General features: G+C 54.2%; 1 protein-coding gene across 4 annotated transcripts in view; it reads right to left on the bottom strand.

Annotated features, from left to right (window-relative positions):
• Positions 1 to 16,838, bottom strand: part of TBC1D14 (TBC1 domain family member 14) — a 103,185-nt gene extending 86,347 nt beyond the window's left edge. For 3 of the 4 annotated variants that reach the window (XM_082653763.1, XM_082653764.1, XM_082653765.1), the window contains exons 1-2: positions 16,309 to 16,395; positions 5,846 to 6,584 (exon numbers count right to left, since the gene is read on the bottom strand). In XM_082653763.1, the coding sequence (XP_082509889.1) occupies positions 5,846 to 6,567 (722 nt within the window). In that variant the 5' untranslated portion in view covers positions 6,568 to 6,584; positions 16,309 to 16,395. Of the gene's footprint in view, positions 1 to 5,845; positions 6,585 to 16,308; positions 16,396 to 16,807 lie in introns of those variants that run through there. The other variant, XM_082653762.1, reaches the window with a different exon arrangement.
• Positions 16,839 to 17,072: the final 234 nt, after the last annotated feature.

Below are 17,072 nucleotides of genomic sequence, written 5' to 3'. Positions count from 1 at the left end.
AACAACACAGAACTGACGCACCAGGGGAGCTGCCACATCTGAACTGCCACTGGAATGGAATGCAACAGGAGCAGGAAGCCACCACAACTCCTCTCAACCCTGGGATGCAGAACGCAGCCACCTCCTGCACCGCCGCGGCCTCTACACATTCGGGAAAGGGACACAGGGAGGATGCTGCGGGGAAGCCTCACATCTCTATGACATCACTAAACAGCAGAAAACAGCCAAAGGGGAGGAAACATGGTCTCCGCCTGACTTCGGCCTCAAATCTTTCACAAACGGGACCTAATTCATGCCTAGAACCCTGGCTGCAAGCATCTCTGGGAAACACACACTTTTAACTCCCTGGCTCCACAGTGCAGGAAAGGCCCCTAGAAGGATGAACAAGCCAGCCCATCGAATCTAACACACGGCACTCCCTCGTGTGGCAGCTGAAGATTAAGCAAGGTGACCCCTCAGAAGTGCTGAGAATGGCACCCGGCAGGCACTGGGCATTGTCTGTTACTCCCTGTGCCAAGGGCTCTGGCTGTCACGTGTCTCTGAAGTGCATCCGCCCTGTTGGTAAGCTAACTCACCTCCCTAAAAAGAAAGCAGGGGGCAGATACGTTCCTTAGCACTGCTCATGTCGCTTTTCAAATGGTCAAATCCCAAATGCCTAGATCAGTACAGGAACTAAAATTTTAGTTGCGCACTTGCCCACTGAGTCAAAGTGCCCATCTAAAGATTTATTTTTCTTAAGCCAGTGGTTTCAAGTTTTTTCACACTCCCTTTTTAAAAAAGTGAAATCTTATGGGAAACCCAACAAAAGCAGAGAGCAGGGCCAGGAATCCAACCTGCTCATACTGGGCATGTGCTCTGCCCAGAGCCTCACCTGGAGGATGTCGTTTAACCTCCACATCAACGCTTCACAAGAAGCACAATTAACCCCCTGTCACCCAGTACACCCTGGGGACCACAGAGGTTATTAAGGAAGTTTCTTGAGGTCACACAGGTCAAAAATGGCAGAGCTGAGGTTCAAACCTGGGTCTGAGCAGCTCCGGCTCTGAACCACCAACTCCTCTGTCTCTATCTTTGAATTACAACTCAGTGCCAGGGCGAACCAGACACAGACTGTGCCCACAAGGACCTCTCAGCCAGGTCGGGAAGCGGACCGGAAAAATGCTTCATTACACTCCTTTAAACACACCCAGGGGCTCCACGGCTCCCAGCCGTCCACAAGCTGTCCCCTCTGCCCCACGTCTTCGCTTGGCGAGCTCCTTCTCACCCTTCAGATGCAGTTCAAGCATCGCTTCTCAGCAAAGGATACTCAGCTCATCTCTCCTGAGAGCTTAATAAAGGGCTGCACAAAAGAAGGTGTAAGTGGTCAAAGGTAATTACTACCTTCCAGCCCGGAGCAGATGAGTAGCCTTAAACCCCGGGCTTCACAGAAATCCCAGCCCTATCTCCTGTGGAAAACAAGTGTGTTACTGAATTCCTCTCATATTTGCTGTCCAGCTTTTTAGATAAAGGCTCTTACACTACACCGGGCTCAGAGGAGCCCTGAACACAGTCCCTCTCTTCTATATAAGATGAGGATCCTGGGCTTCCCTGGTGGCACAGTGGTTGGGAGTCCGCCTGCCGATGCAGGGCACACGGGTTCCTGCCCCGGTCCGGGAAGATCCCACATGCCGCGGAGGGGCTGGGCCCGTGAGCCATGGCCGCTGAGCCTGCGCGTCCGGAGCGTGTGCTCCACAATGGGAGAGGTCACAACAGTGAGAGGCCCGTGTACCACAAAAAAAAAAAAAAAAAAAAAAAGATGAGGATCCTGCTTAAAATATATTACATCAGTGGAAGATAGCCAATACTTTATATTAACTTTTTTTTTTTTTTTTTAGTATTTATTTATTTGGCTGCACCAGGTCTTAGTCGCAGCACATGGGATCTTCGTTGAGGCACGCGGGACCTTTAGCTGTGGCACGCGGATCTTTGGTCGCGGCGTGTGGGATCTAGTTCCCTGACTAGGGATCGAACCCAGGCCCCCTGCATTGGGAGTGCAGAGTCTTAGCCACTGGACCACCAGGGAAGTCCCTATAATAACTTTAAATGGAATAAATCTATTAAAATATTGAATCACTGAAACTAATATAATATTATAAATCAACTAGACTTTAACGAAAAATATACATATGTATACAACATTAGTAAATTTCCTTCAAAGAAGCAATTAAATACCAACATTTACAACCTGCTAGCTCAGCAGTCCTCGACAGTTGGGCGATTTTGCCCATCTCCCCACCCCAGCCCTCCAGGGACATTCGGCACTGTCTGAGGATATTTTCGGTTGTCACAATTGGAAAGATGCTACTGGCATCTAGTGGGTAGAGGCCAGGGATGCTGCTAAACAGCCTTCAATGCACAGGACAGCTCCCACCACAAAGATTCACCCCTCCCCAAATGTCAACAGAGCCAAAGTGGAGAAATCCTCATCTTTTTCAATCCTGGATTGATCAAAGTAAAGCACAATATGGGGATAAGAACCAGAGAAAGCTTTAGAAAACATATTTTTTAGAAATGATAATATTTATGTTAGAATCACTGATAGCTACTACTTACGGAGGGCCAGGAAGTGTGCTAGGTGCTTCACCTATTTGATCTCTAACCTTGCACAGTAGTTTTATGCCCCATTTAAGGCTCAGGGAGGTGAAGTAACTTGCCCATGGTCACACAGCTATTAAGTAGGACAGCTAACACGGAACCCAGGCAGCCCAACTCCTGAGCCAGTGCTCCTGACCTCGGTACCCCCAACACGCACGCACGCGCGCGCACACACACACACACACACACACACAGCCCCATGTCAAGACTCGTGCCCCCCACCCCTGCAGTGTGTGTCCATCTCCCCCACTGGAGGGAGCTCCTTACGGGCAGGGACTATCTCTAAGCTCAGGGTGGAGTCTCCACAGGAGGTGCTTACCGCAGCCTATGTGAAGGAGGGGCCAAAGGCACAAACTGGAGCTGGGCCTGGGCTTCCTCGGGGCAGTGGCCGGGCTCAGCCAGCCCTCCTGGCGCTCCTCTGCTCCTGACTCGTCCAGGCCACCCTCATCAAGCAGTCAGGTTCACCAACAGGTCTGCTCCCTCAGGCTCCAAGTTCCCTGACCACCTCCACTGCTTCCTCTGAGCCCCATTCTCCTAGACCGGCCTTCCACAATGCCGCCCACACTGCTTTCTACAACCCAGAAGTGGACTCGGTGAGGACAAGGACAACAGACGGGCACGAGGGTCAAGGGAGTCGCTGGGTTGAGGGGACAGAGTGGAGACACAGGATGACTCAGAAGCCTGGGCTGGGAACCACGAAGGACCAGCTCCAGCCGCAGCCCTGCCCCCAACAAGAACTCACACGGTCCACCGTCCTCGAAGTACCTGCTGTGTGCCAGGCCCTGCCTATAAACTCACCTGTAAAATGTTTAGTGGGTTCCAGACATTTTTGCACAGAACCCCCCGTTTTCCTCTCAAAGGAATTATGGACTGAAACTCTTCTCTAACACTTAAGACTCCAGGACAAAAAATTCACTACACTTGGCCCACGATATCACAGATCTTGATTCACTTGTCATTAATATGCCACCTGCTTCCCAAAGGTACTTAATAATGGCTCACAATAATAATGTCACAGTCATCAAAACGAGGGGAAGGAGATAAGAATTAAGAAATAAAACAACGAGGAGACATTTGATTTCTGTGGCACAAAGCCAAGAAAGGTTTTCAAGAAACAATCTGCAGTAATTGATAGTGTTTCCTTTCAAAGGAAATGAGGCTCCAACATAGACAGTAAGACAAAGGCAAGCAGACAAAGCAAGACGCAGTCACGACCATCACAACAAACAACTGACGCTGCAACGTTCACTCTGTCTGGGTCCGTACTAAGGTCCACATGTGTGCGCCCACTTCGGCTCCCTGACCACTGCAGGAGTAGGCCTCATCATACCCATTTTGTAGATGATGAAGCTGAGACAGAAAGCAAATGACGATGGGAACAATGCAGGTAAGACTACAAACACGGTATCAATAAATCAACAACACAACAGGCATCGTGTGCTAGGCTATTTACTAACGCTACTTCAGAGATGAGAAAGCTCAGAGAGGAGAAGTAACTTGTTCCAGGTCACACAGCTAGAATGTGGGTGCAGATCTGTTGAATTCCAAAGCTAAGTTCTTTCCTCTATGCTGTTTCCCAGCCACCCCCATTTTCGAGCAAGGTTTCCCAAATTTGCCAAGAACCTCAGATGATTCTGAAAACCTGTCTCCAAAGCCCTTCCCCTGAGATTCTGATCCTGGAGCTCTGGGATGGAGCCTGAAGCGCCGTATTTAACAGGCACCCAGGCGGTGTTCATCAACAGGCAAAGTTGAAGACACTGATCTGAGCAAAGGGAACAGTTCAGCCACACAGACCTGATCTGCAGCAGCACTGTTTTAGGGCTATGGCCTCAGTGAGGATCGTGGGTCTCCCCCACGGCTCTTGGGTTTCTCCCACTGAAGGCAACCGTGAAGTCACTGAGTTCTGGGGCCAGGATTCTCCTGGGAGTAGCACAATACCTGTCTGCGGGTGCATCAGAGAGAAGAGGTGCCCCATAAAACCACAGCCGCCATCGGAGAGCTTCTCACTCAGGACTGGTCTCGGCTCATCCAAGACGACCCCACCGTCAGACGATGCGTGAGCCGAGGCAGCCGTAAGTGGACGTGCACGCCCACAGCCGCAGAAGCCCCGGCTGATTCAAGCCAGCACATCCACCACCTCGAAGGGACACCCGTACCGCCAAGTGTCCAACACGGGCTCCGCTACGGGCACAGACAGGGGCAGCCAGGTGGACCACGGCGGCGTTCCTACCTGCCAGGCCCTGGGCCCAGGCCCTCCAGAGAGCTGCTGGGGACCAGACGGCCCTTCTGCACACAGTCTCCAGGGCCCTCGGCCCTTCCCTGCGGCACTCCACAGTCTGAGAGTTCACATTTGCCTATGTGACTGACTGATATGTCCACTTCCACCACTTCCACCACCCCCAGCCCGCAAGCCCACCCAAGGTCACTACCAAATTACTCCCATATTGCCTGTCAAGGGCAGAGCCCAGGACGCAAACACAAAACACTTGTTGAACGGAAACACAAGGGCACAAAAAAGAGGCTGTAGGAAGGGCTGCACGGGGCTTAAGGTGAGACACAGGGATGCCAGCATCCCGGTTCGGCGCCTGGGGACAGGGCACCACGGGGAGTGGGGTGGATGGCCCGGTCCTAACACAGGTGGGAACGTGTGTGGCTGCAGTGCAGTGACAGCACACATCTCAGAAGCAGGCCCAGGGCCAGAACACGAACAAAAGAGCACAGCCAGGCAGGAGCACAGGGCACGTGTCCAGGGGCACCCAGAAATACCTGCCTTGGGTTGTGCCAGCGGAGGCTGGAGTTACTAAGTCCGATATCACCCTCGCCAGCACCCTCTGCTTGGCCCAAGAAACTCAAGTTATCAGCATAAAGGGCCCTTCGGAGGATAAAGCTGACAAAGGCTGCTGATTTGCTAACAGTGGCCACTTACAGGTCAGCCTCAGCCACAGCAGGTCAGAGGCCAGGAAGTGACAAGAGACTGTGCGAGTGACAGGGACACAGAAGTGACAGCCAGCAGTGAGGAATCGAACAGCAGAATCACCAGTCCTCCGCACAAGTCCACAGGACTCTGGGCTACTGGAAAGGGCATAATTTTCTGTATGACAGTGTCTGCTCTGTGGGCAGGAAACACAGGACACACTGCAGACAAGAACAACAAAGCAACTGGTCTGAACTGAATAACCTGGCTCTTCTAGAGAGATAAAGACGGCATTACCTTGTAAAGAAGTTACTAAATGGTCCCAATATTTTCAATTTCCTCCCCTCCTCGGTTTCATCAACACAGTCCTGCTGGCGTAGGTCACGGGTTTCCTTGATGGAGCTCAAGGTGACATCAGTAAACTGTGGGTCATCGTCATTCTCCAGGGTCACGATGGCACTGGAGCTGCTCGTGACCACGAGGTCCAAGATGTCCTCATTGCTGACGGACAGCGTGGTTGACAGCTCTGTGCCGAGACTGGACACGCTGCAGACTGAGACATTGTCGCCGCGGTTCAGGGTTTTGGAGGTGGGGCTGTAGAGCTTCACTGAGTCATAGCCTGTCCTGGGAAACGTGGAGGACTTCCGCACACTCTGTTCCCGCTCGGCACTGGTGGGAGCTGGTGGCGCGTAGGAAGGCAGTGGGCACGCGCTCTGGCAGGCTCGCTCAGGGATGATCTCCGACTCGGACTGTTTCCTCTTCACGTGGACCACGCTGCAGGGGACAGGTTCCGGGTTGCCGATCTCTAGGGTAGGGATGCCTGAGTCCACCGATTGAAGGCTGTGCCGATCTTCTAAAGCACCAAGTTTCAGCTTGGGCCCGTACTCGGGCAACGAGAGGGATCTGGGTGCCTTGAGATTCAGGGGTTGCAGGTTCTGAACGTGGTTTCCTGGTCGACCGTCCAGAATGCCCACCAAGGCTACGCCATTTGTAGTGGTGGAAAGGTTTCCATCAGTCATCTTGGTCCACGGAAAAACTAGAAAAAACACCAAAACGGAAATCAGGACAGTGAATATAAAAGCCAAAGATGCAATTCCTCTGACGCACGTTCAAATGTTCTGACACCCCTTTTAAAAGAGGAATCCTTGAAACAAGCCCTACATACACAAGTTTTAATTCAGGGCCAGAAGCTAGAGTTTTAACGTATATTATCATGATATAAAACAACAGGAAGATAATTCAAACAAAGGATACACCTAGGGTAAAAATACATAAAATAACCATCTTTATCATCCCCATCACTGCCCCCAGTCACATCTGCGATCCTCAGGACAGCACTGGGAGTGTGAGGGCTGTGCCGGGCAGAGAGAAGGGGTTTTGTTTTCCACGTTTTTTTAAATGATAAACAGGATACCTCTGTCAAAAGTATGTGAATTCATAACCCATACATAAGTCAAGGTTCAACTTGTTCTGAGACAGCACAGAAATCGAGACGCCTTCCTCATGACAGAAAAGAAGATGAACTGTGTATGCCATGTGCAGTGAGATGACCCCAAACACATTCAAGTTAGCCATGGGTCTCCACGATGTTTTAGTCACCTTACTCAGGTCTACAAGGCGGGGCATATTATCCCCTTTACCATGGAAGAAACTGAGGCTCAGGTCAAGAAACGGGTCCATGGGACTTCCCTGGTGGCGCAGTGGTTAAGAATCTGCCTGCCAATGCAAGGGACACGGGTTCGAGCCCTGGTCCGGGAAGACCCCACATGCCGCGGAGCAACTAAGCCCATGCACCACAACTACTGAGCCTGTGCCCTAGAGCCCGTGCTCCGCAACAAGAGAAGCCACCGCAATGAGAAGCCCATGCACCACAACAAAGAGTAGCCCCCGCTCGCCGCAACTAGAGAATGCCTGCGCGCAGCAACAAAGACCCAAGGCAACCAAAAAGAAAAAAAAAAGAAATGGGTCCAGGATCACATTGTTATTTAGCCGCAGAGCTGGGATCTATAGGACTGACCCCAAAATAAGCCATAGTAGTGGATGAATGGTATAGTTTGGGGTTATAAAAACCCAGGTCAGAAGGCTGGCTCAGTGAAGACGGATGATCAATAAAGGAAAAAATAAAGGCCATGAACCTGCAGTAAACACACAGGCCCTGCTTATGGTTCTCTGGCCTAAGACTGGGGTAGGAGGCGCATCAGCCTGGACAGCACAGTCCCCTGTGCTCTGAGAACCCTGGGGTTTGTTACATTACCATCTCCTGTCCTTTTAAAACATCAAAAACTAAAGAAACCTGGTGGTGCCTTTAAATTTGATCCATCGAACAGAAACCACATAAAGAAGGGAACTTTGGGCTCAGTCCTTCCTGGGTTCTAATCCCAACTCCACTAGATTGCCTTGGGAGAATTAAATAAAGTGCCGTGAGAAAGGCATTCAGCAGGCGCCCCCCACCGCAGGCACTGTTAGCAGCTGCTATCATACAACAGCAAACAGCTGAAGGTCTGAAGCCTGGCAGTAATACTGATAACCACCCCCTTTCGGGTGTTATTTTAGCTTTTGCAATGAGCTTCCCGCTCCCCTTCAGGAAGCCTGGTCTGCCTCTCACTGTCAACACGGCCAAAGCAAATTCATTAAAAGCAGAAAACGGGGGAGGGGTAATCTCCCCCCCTCCCAGACATGGAAGGAACCAGTCACACAGTACAGCACTGGAGCAAAAACAGAAATAAGAAGGAATGAATTCAATTGCGGAATTCAGAAATAGACTGAACTGGGCTTCCCTGGTGGCGCAGTGGTTGAAAGTCCACCTGCCAATGCAGGGGACACGGGTTCGTGCCCCGGTCCGGGAAGATCCCACATGCCGCGGAGCGGCTGGGCCCGTGGGCCATGGCCGCTGAGGCTGCGCGTCCGGAGCCTGTGCTCCGCAACGGGAGAGGCCACAGCAGTGAGGGGCCCGTGTACCGCAAAAAAAAAAAAAAAAGAAAGAAAGAAATAGACTGAACTATGAATAAAAACTTGAAATATGACCCAGTGAGTAAGGAAGGATTATTTAATCATGGTGTCGTACTAATTGGTTATCAATTTTTCTTGGAAGGTAGAACTACACCAAAACAAAACTACAAGCAAAATTACAGCTTAATACAAAAATGAGATTATAAAGGTATTGCACAAAATAAAGTGCTTCCCTAACCTACAGAGCAAAAACTCAGTTCATCCTCGGAAAGGATCTGGGCATTCCCCTCACCACACGGGAACCTGTCTTAACTGTTTTGCAGTTCACACTGCCCTGAATTTCCTGGGCTGCGGCCCCTACCCTGAGTCCCCAGCCAGGAGTTCCTCCCAGGCAAGGCCACAGCAAACTGTCTCTGGAACCCTGCGCTGGGAAAACTCCCGAACCAAACCATGATGTGAAACAACAGGATTCACGACGGGAAGACACAGGAAGATAAATCTGTATACCAATTTGAAAGTTCTACTTTTTTTTTTTAATCAAGAGGAAAATCCAGTAAGAAACATTTTTAGCACATAGTTAAGAGCTAATCTTTGGCAACGCCAAAGGTAATGAGAATTATCCAAATACCATCAACACACCAACAGGTCAAACTGGCAAAAAGCCATAAACACAAGAGGAAAAACTCATAGTAAGCAGAGCCGAGACCCTCCGACAGCCCCAGCTGAAATTCTGGCCCTGCCACTTACTAGCTGGGGAGATGCTCAACCTTTCTGAGCCTCAACTTCCCTCCTCCCCAGGAGTAAAAGGGGGCGATACCATACACCTCACAGGCTGGCTGAGGATAAAGGAAATGAGGTGTGGTGAAGCGCCGGCACACCTGTACCTGACACACGGTAGGTGCCCAATAAATGTGAATTTCCTCCACTCCAGCCACATAAAGAGCCTGAGTACCTGGAAAAAAAACCTACGAATTTAAACTGAAATTTTGACACTAGAATAGGCAGCAACATGGAACAAGTGTGTGATGTGGACCCAAGGACCCCTTCTCCTCTGAGTCGCCAAGATGGAAGCACAGGGAAGAAAGAAACAAGGTCGGACAGAGTCCCAAGCCGCTTGGTGGTGGCCTCGTCCTCCGTCTTCTCTCCTCTGCCTTGGGGCCACAGAGAGAAGCCTGAGGGCCTCTTCTAGGGAGAAGCTGAGGGACCTTTGGGGCCCCCGATGGTTCCAAGCCCAGCTTAAGTTTCTTAAACTTGAGGAACAGACTCAGAGAACAGCCTTCAGAGAAATAAACCTAAAAGGGAAAAAGTACTTCCCCTTGCACCATATTCTAAGACCAAACTCCGCAAGGGCCAAGGCCAACTGTCCTCAAGCCCTTTCACCTGGTGCTACCAGTGCCATAAAACCAGAAGCCACGCGCCAGAGCACCTGCCTTCCGACGGGGCCCTGCAGGGAGAGGCTGCACAAAGGGGGTGCTTCCAAGAGAGGCTGCAGGGTGGACTCTGGAAGCCAGCCAGGAGACCAGCTGCAGATGGCCTGCCTCCAAATCACACGTTCTCTAAAGACAGAGTAAGCCTAAATTCCCCAAGCCGGCCCAGGGCCCTCTGGATCCGTCCCTGCCAGCCACACCAGCCTCATGCCGTCACCCTCACCTCTCTCAGCACCCAGCCGTCCTGCGCCACTGCCGCAGGTACTCTCCCCAGCTCTGCCATCAGCGCCCCTGGGGATCTGGGAGCGTGTGCCACAAGGAGACACAGCACCTCCCCTGAGAAGCCTTTCTCAACTCCCCCAGGAGGCTGCAGGCCCTCCTTCCTCCTGAGCTCCTTGCGGCCACACCCCACCTGCAGCAGTTTCCGTGTCTCTCTCTCCTGGCTCCTGACTAAGCTTCAGGCGGGCACATGCTAACAGTTTCTGGATACCACTGCCTGGTCAAATGCCTAGCATGGTTAAGGATTAAAAAATCTATTTGCGGGACTCCCCTGGCGGTCCAGTGGTCAAGACTCCGTGCTTCCACTGCAGGGGGCATAAGTTCGATTCCTGGTGGGGGAACTAAGATCCCACATGCCACGCAGTGCAGCCAAAAAAAAAAAATTGTATTTGCTGAATTAATTATTACTAACAACTACATTCTAGTTGTGGGCAGGTTTCAGGGGCAATCCATCCAAGAAACATCTGTTGAGAGCTGGGTTGTGTTTCAAGAACAAGGTGAGCAGGGGAGGTCACAGAAGAGGAAGAAAATAGATCGCGCTCCCAGCCGTGCGTGCAGACGACAGACCCAGCAAGTGAGCGGTGACCGCCCTGTGCGCCGTATCCGCTGCTAGACTAGACGGCGACCAACACTGTCAACACTTGACGGCTCAGGAAAGTAAAACGAAATTTCCCTCTGCAGTTGTTTCCCAAAGTCTCACACGACCCCCTGCGCAGTGGCCGCCACAGCATGCGACCTGGGCTCTCAGAGTCACCCGGGCACAGCCCGGCACCAGATCCAAGTCTGATGAGGAGCAGCCGTCACCGTCCGGAGGAGAGAAACACACAAGACATGATGCACAGATAAGACGAAGACTTTCTATTCCAGGCAGCAAGGCCACCTGAATTTTACTTACCTGCCACAAAACTGAGTCCTGCAGGAAGCAAAGAGGAAAAGTGCCCAAGAGACTGACACAACCTTCACTCCCAGGGGCCTGTCTTTAGTTTAATACGAGTCAGAGAGTGGAGAGCAGCTCTGCCAGTGACTCTGAACAAGGCTTTGGAAAACAAGTCCATCTTGAAGCAACAATTTAATTTTCTCCTCCTTAAAAAGTAATGGGACTAAGTCTTGACCAAGTCTTCATAAATGAAAGAAACAGTTTATGAAACCAAAACTAAATGATTTAGTTAGGGTCCCAGGGGAAGAAAACTCCACTCACTGGTGGCTTCAGGGAGGGACAGCTCTGCCCGTCCATGCAGACATCCTCTGCACTCCTCTCCTCTCCCGTGGCTCCTTCCTGCCCACGGGGCGTGTGCTATACACAGCCTCCCTCGTCCCAGCTCTCCCCTCTGGACACCGCGGAGGAGAGCGGCCCCCTCGCACCCCCATCAGCACGGGGACAACGCCACTCTCCCTGATCCTCCACGGAGGGTGCGCTCATCTTCGCTGCCAAGCCTCCTGTCAACCCAGGCCTGCCGCTGCTCGCCGTACCCTGCCGCTTAAGAGTCAGGCGTACACGGCCCCTTTCTATCAGCCATGGCCTGAGGGCCCATCTGTCACAGATCCAAAGTTTCCAGAGGGCAGGAACTCGGACTGCAAGTCCTGACAACACCAGAGCACCGCCATAAAACTACAATTTCATGAGCACCAGGCACCGTTCTAAGCTCTTACCATGCCATTCTGTGCCAGAGCCCTCAGCAGCCCTCTGCGCCAGGCATCACCCCCACTGCACAGAGGAGGAAACCGAAGCACACAGCTTGCCCAGGTCTCCACTTTCACGTGGCAGCAGCTGCGGCCTGAGCCCAAGTCTGTGACCCCAAAGCCCCTTGGTAAGCTTTGCTACTTACAGCCCTAATGCAGACATCAAGCACCTCCTCAAATCCTTATCCCTCCCGTGAAAGAAGAGGATCTCACAGGTGGGAACAACGCTGGGCTGAGCCAGAGGCAGCAACCTGCCCAAGGTCTTGCAGGGAGGGTCCCACCTGAGTCTTCTCTCTCCAACACCTGCGTCACCCTCCAGAAGGCCTCTCAGGGGTCCTTCACGTTTCCTGGTGAGGATGCTGGTGGGACCGCCAGACTCGCCACAGGAGTGGCTCTCTCAGGCCTTCACCTCAAGCCTAGACCAAACAAAAAGGAGAACCCACTGACCTGTGAGACATCTCCCATGACAATCAGACATTTGTGTAGAGGGCTCACAAGCACCAACCACTGTGAGTCTCTTTCTCTTTTTAATTCAAGCAGTGGAAAGAAAGGCATAGGACGTTCTGCATCTCAGGCGCCTCGGCATTAACAGTTAACACAAGCAGCTGCCTCTGCTCACCGGTGCACGCTGCACGGTGGGCACTGTGTTCGGTGTCCACACCCACCATCTATGACCTATGTAACCTCCCCAGCAACCCCCAGAGCTGAGGACACTGTCATCACCATCTCACAGACAAGACCGAGGCGCAGATGGAACACAGACTGAAGGGGTCCTGCTGGGGCTGACCTGGAGCCTACACTAAGGTGCTTACTCTTTCCACTGCTGTACAAGCGGCCTAAAATAATGGACTAATGTGCATTACATAGAAAGGGAAAGTCGGGACTTCCCTGGCGGTCCAGTGGTTAAGACTCCATGCTTCCACTGCCAGGGAAGGGGGTGGGGTTGATCCCTGGTCAGGGAACTAAGACCCCGCATGCTACGCGGCACAGCCAAAAAAAAAAAACCACAGAATAGGAAAGTCAACTAGAAAAGTAGTTTGTTTTTTTTAAAGAGTTATTCTTTAGGATAAAAAGAATCCTAAAAAAGAATTTCCTAGAAGCCCAATATATTCCTCTGGACGGTGCACGGCAACTTTGAGGCACCTGGAACTCAACGCGATGTAGTTCAGTAAGTTTCCGTCCATCAGCAAACCAGGCAGAAACTGGCGTTAAACTGCTGAGGGTCCCCAGAGGCTCCTTCCCAACCCTAAGGAACAGATATTTAACTTACACCGCCCAAAGGTGGTGATGTTTAAAAGGCACAGGTGGGACATTTTAAATTAAGGACTTTCAGTGCACAGGGGAGGTTTCCCCTCTACCCCCAAATGTTTCAGCTTCATATATTTACCAAAACTAATCATCATAAGTACCTGTAAAGTGACCGGAAGGCAACTCACAGGTTCGGAAGATAGTCCACTTAACAAAGCCAACACAATTTATAATCTTAATTATTAATAAGTCAAATAATTTACTGAAAATTTACCAAACACCAAACATACCAGGAGCTATCACATGCTCTAATCATCACAAGCCTGCCAAGTACACCCAAGAAACTATGAGATTCAGAGAAGCTGAGTGACACACCCAAGGTCACACAGCAAGAGAAACAGGATTCAAACCGGGTCTGACATCAAAGGCCAAACATGGCTTGCTGTTGTGCTTAAGAGTACAGACCCTAAACTTTGTGATCATCGATAAGTTAAATACAACAATATTTAGACTTCTCTGTATGTATGTTAGACTTCAATAGAAAAGTTTTAAAACTAAAATACACAAGGGGAAAAAATAATGCAGCTTCTGGAGGTAGACCACGTAAGTTCAAATCCTGGCTCCTCCGCCTAGCAGTTGTTGGACCTTGGACTAGTTTAACTTCTCTGTGCCTCGATTTCCACGTAGTAAGAGGGGGACAATAATAGACCCTATTTCATTAGGCAGTTGACAAGATCGGGGAAGAAACCTACATAAAGCCTTTAGAATCGTGCCTTGGAAGATGCTCGCTGGCATCGCTCTTCCCCGGGCACCCGACACGGCCAGCCAGCTCAGGCCCCCTATTTTAGCAACTCATTTGCATAAGCAAGCCCAGACACAGCCAGTCTGCACAGCCTCACTGTACGGCTTCGCCCTGTCACCAGCATCTCTCCTCGCACCTCCGCTGCGGCACTGACCGAGCGCTGGGCCTCAGCTTCCCCATCTGTCAAATGAGGTGACTAGCCCAGCCAAACTACCCGAGGTCCTTGCAACTTGACGATCTAGAATTCTAAACCCAGACCCTAGAAACTGTATACCCTCCCTACAGCAAACATTGACAACACGTACCCATTTTCCTAAAATCCTCTCTTACATATTAGGTACAATGTCTGGTGTGATGACAAATCTTCTCCAAGGTCTCAAAGCTCCGCGAGCACCCACGCCATGCTGGGCAAGCATCCTCTGTGCTGAGGGTGAGGACGTGACAGTCAGAAGCTCTGACCAACAGGGAAGACAGATTCTTAAGCATGTTGCTCTGATAAGCTGTGTCCTCTCTGCTGAGAGGCCTTCAGCAGAGCACAAGCAAGGGGAAGTGGAGGTAGGACGGGCAGGAACTCACCCGCTGGACAGAGGGAAGTAGGGCAGTGGGAGGGAGAGATGGAGAAGTGGAAGGGCGGAGGGGTGGAGGGGTGGAGAAGTAGAGAGAGGTGCCTGAGGGGAACTGCAGGGACCCGCGGAGGCCAGGTGAGGCAGCCCTGATTCGGAGCATGAGAGGGTGGGCTGGGGGCAGGCTGTAAACAGTCTCGCGAGCATGGAGCAAGCCCACCTCGGCGCCACGCAAAGTGCTAAGCAAGGACCTGCCAGGACCTGCTGGGGCCGTGAAGGACACTGAGATGAGCGGAGCCTGGCCCCGTGACCTGCCTCAGTGTGAATGTCATCCCTGCCCCTCTCCAGCTGGGTGACCCTGAACCGGTTACCTGACCGCCCTCGATGCGGCCCAAAGGGTGCATTCACTCAATAACCCTGAGCCCCAAGAACATGCCAGCTTCTCACAAGGGCTGTTAGTCAGGTGAAGCCCACAGTCTCAAGGGGTCAAACATACCACCACCAAGACAGTAGTAAGGCAGCCTTGGTTGGGGGGTGGGAGGGCGGAGCAACCCAGGTGGGACAGGGGCTAAGCAGTTGGGAAGAAGCCCTATCCAAACCTGAGACACAGGTTGGTACCGGCCAGATAAACCGGGCAAGAGGAAGGGACTACTGTAAGGTCTGGTCTGGTCCATGCACAGCTCCTAACAGTGCCCAGCAGCCACCCATCCTCTACAAAGGTAGCCAAGACAACGGCGAGGGGCCAACGCCTGCAGTCACGGGCCCTAAGACACCGCCCTGCCCCGTAAACGAAGGGCGTGAGTCCGTGCCCAGGAGCCTCCTGCCCACAGAACTTCCCAAAGCCAAGCTTCCACTTCCACATCCAAGTTGGAGCAGATGGCGCCTGTCCAACTTTGAAACGCACGCGGCTGCCTGTGGCCCGCTGCGCAGGCGCGGGGTCTGGGGTCCGCCGGCCGGCGCTGCGGCCTCGTGAAGAGGAGCCTTCCCGGCGGCCGCCGCCCCCCCCCCCCCCCGCTCCTTCCTCGGGGCAGCTCTCTGTCCCCATACAGCTCCTGCCCCTCAGCCTCCCGCTGGGATGCATCCCGAGGGGCGGGTCCCCGAGGCTGAGGGGGCTGTAGTCCAGGTACGGGGGCCCCTGAAGCAAAAGGGAGTCCCCGGCCTGGGGAGTAGGCGGTCCCAAGAGAAGGGGGCGTCTGCGGCCCCAGAACAGGGATCTGAGAAGCAAGGGGGTCGGGAGCTGCCAGGTGGACCCAGAGGTGGAGGGGGTTCCGGGCGGTCGGAGGCTCCGAGGTGTGGGGAGAGGGGCTCCGGCGAGTCGGGGACTGCAAACTGCCGGGGGTCGCAGGGGTCGGGGGCCCTGAGGTGGAGGGGGTCCCGGCGGCTGGGGGGCTCCGAAGTGGCGGGATCCCGGTGTTCTGTGGCCCCGACGCCGTGGGGGCTCTTATGGGTCGGGGAGCGCCGAGCCGGCTCCTCTCCCGGCCCGGGAGCCCCGCGCGTCTGAGGGGGAAAACTTTTCGTCAAGTTCCGGGAAAGGAGCGGGTCGGGGCGCGCGTCTCACCGAGGAGCGGGCGAGCCGAGCGCCCCCGGGCCCCGCGATGCTCCCCGTGCCCCACGCGCTCCCCCACCGTGGGAGGGAGCGGCGGCCGCGCGTCGAGGGGGCGCGCAGGCAGGACCCGAACCCGCGCGGCCAGCTCCGCCCCGCCTCAGGCCGCCTCCACGCTCCGGCCGACGCTGCAGCAGGTGTCAGCGGCCCCGCGCGCCCCGGCGCCCTCCCTCCCTCGCGGCCCGGCGCTCGCCGGAGGCCCTCAGTACCGGAGTTAGCGCGGCTCCGACGCCATCCCCGGGGCCAGCGGGCCCGCAGCCCAGGCCCTGCGGGACCCGCAACTTGCGCGGCGAGGACACCCGGCGCTGCAGGCGGCGGGCCGGGCCGGCAGGTGCCCGCGAGCTGCCCGCAGCCAACAGCGGCGCGCGCCCTCGCCCCGCCCCGCGCGCCCTCGCCCCGCCCCGCGCGCCCTCGCCCCGCCCCGCGCGCCCTCGCCCCGCCCCGCGCGCCCTCGCCCCGCCCCGCCCCCTGCCTGCGCAGGCTGCTCTTCCGCCCGGGCTGCCGCGCCCAGCCGGGCTGCCGCCGCTCCTCGAGCTCGACGCTCGTTCCGCTGCCCCTCCTCCGGCCCGCTCGCCCGCCCGCCACGGGCTTCGGAGCGGCGTTGCCGGACCTTTTCTTTCCCGAAGGGCAAGAGGAGCCTGTGGGGAGGCCTGAGGGGATTTTCATGCCCGCAGACCCCCCGTGAACACCCATCAGGGGCTTCCTTACCTGGTCGGCTCCACCCGCGGCCATCTTGGAAGTGGGAAGCGCCCGGGAGGGGGAAGGGGCACGAGCGGGCAGCGACCAGGCGTGGGGAGCCGAGCAGCGGAGCGCATCGATGGGCGCCCCTGCCCCCGAGCAGGTGTGCGGGGGAGGAAGAGCCCGGACCCCACCTGGCCGCCTGCGAGAGACCAGGAGGGCAAGATCCGAGCTCGGGCCCGGGACGTACAGCCTCGGGAAGGTCGCTTTGAGGTCTTCCCTGCCGGGCCTTGGT

This window comes from Grampus griseus, assembly GCF_964374135.1.
Source record: "Grampus griseus genome assembly, chromosome: 4".
Classification (NCBI taxonomy): domain Eukaryota; kingdom Metazoa; phylum Chordata; class Mammalia; order Artiodactyla; family Delphinidae; genus Grampus; species Grampus griseus.
Note: the sequence above shows the minus strand (reverse complement) of the source record. Positions and strands in the feature narration are given on the sequence as shown.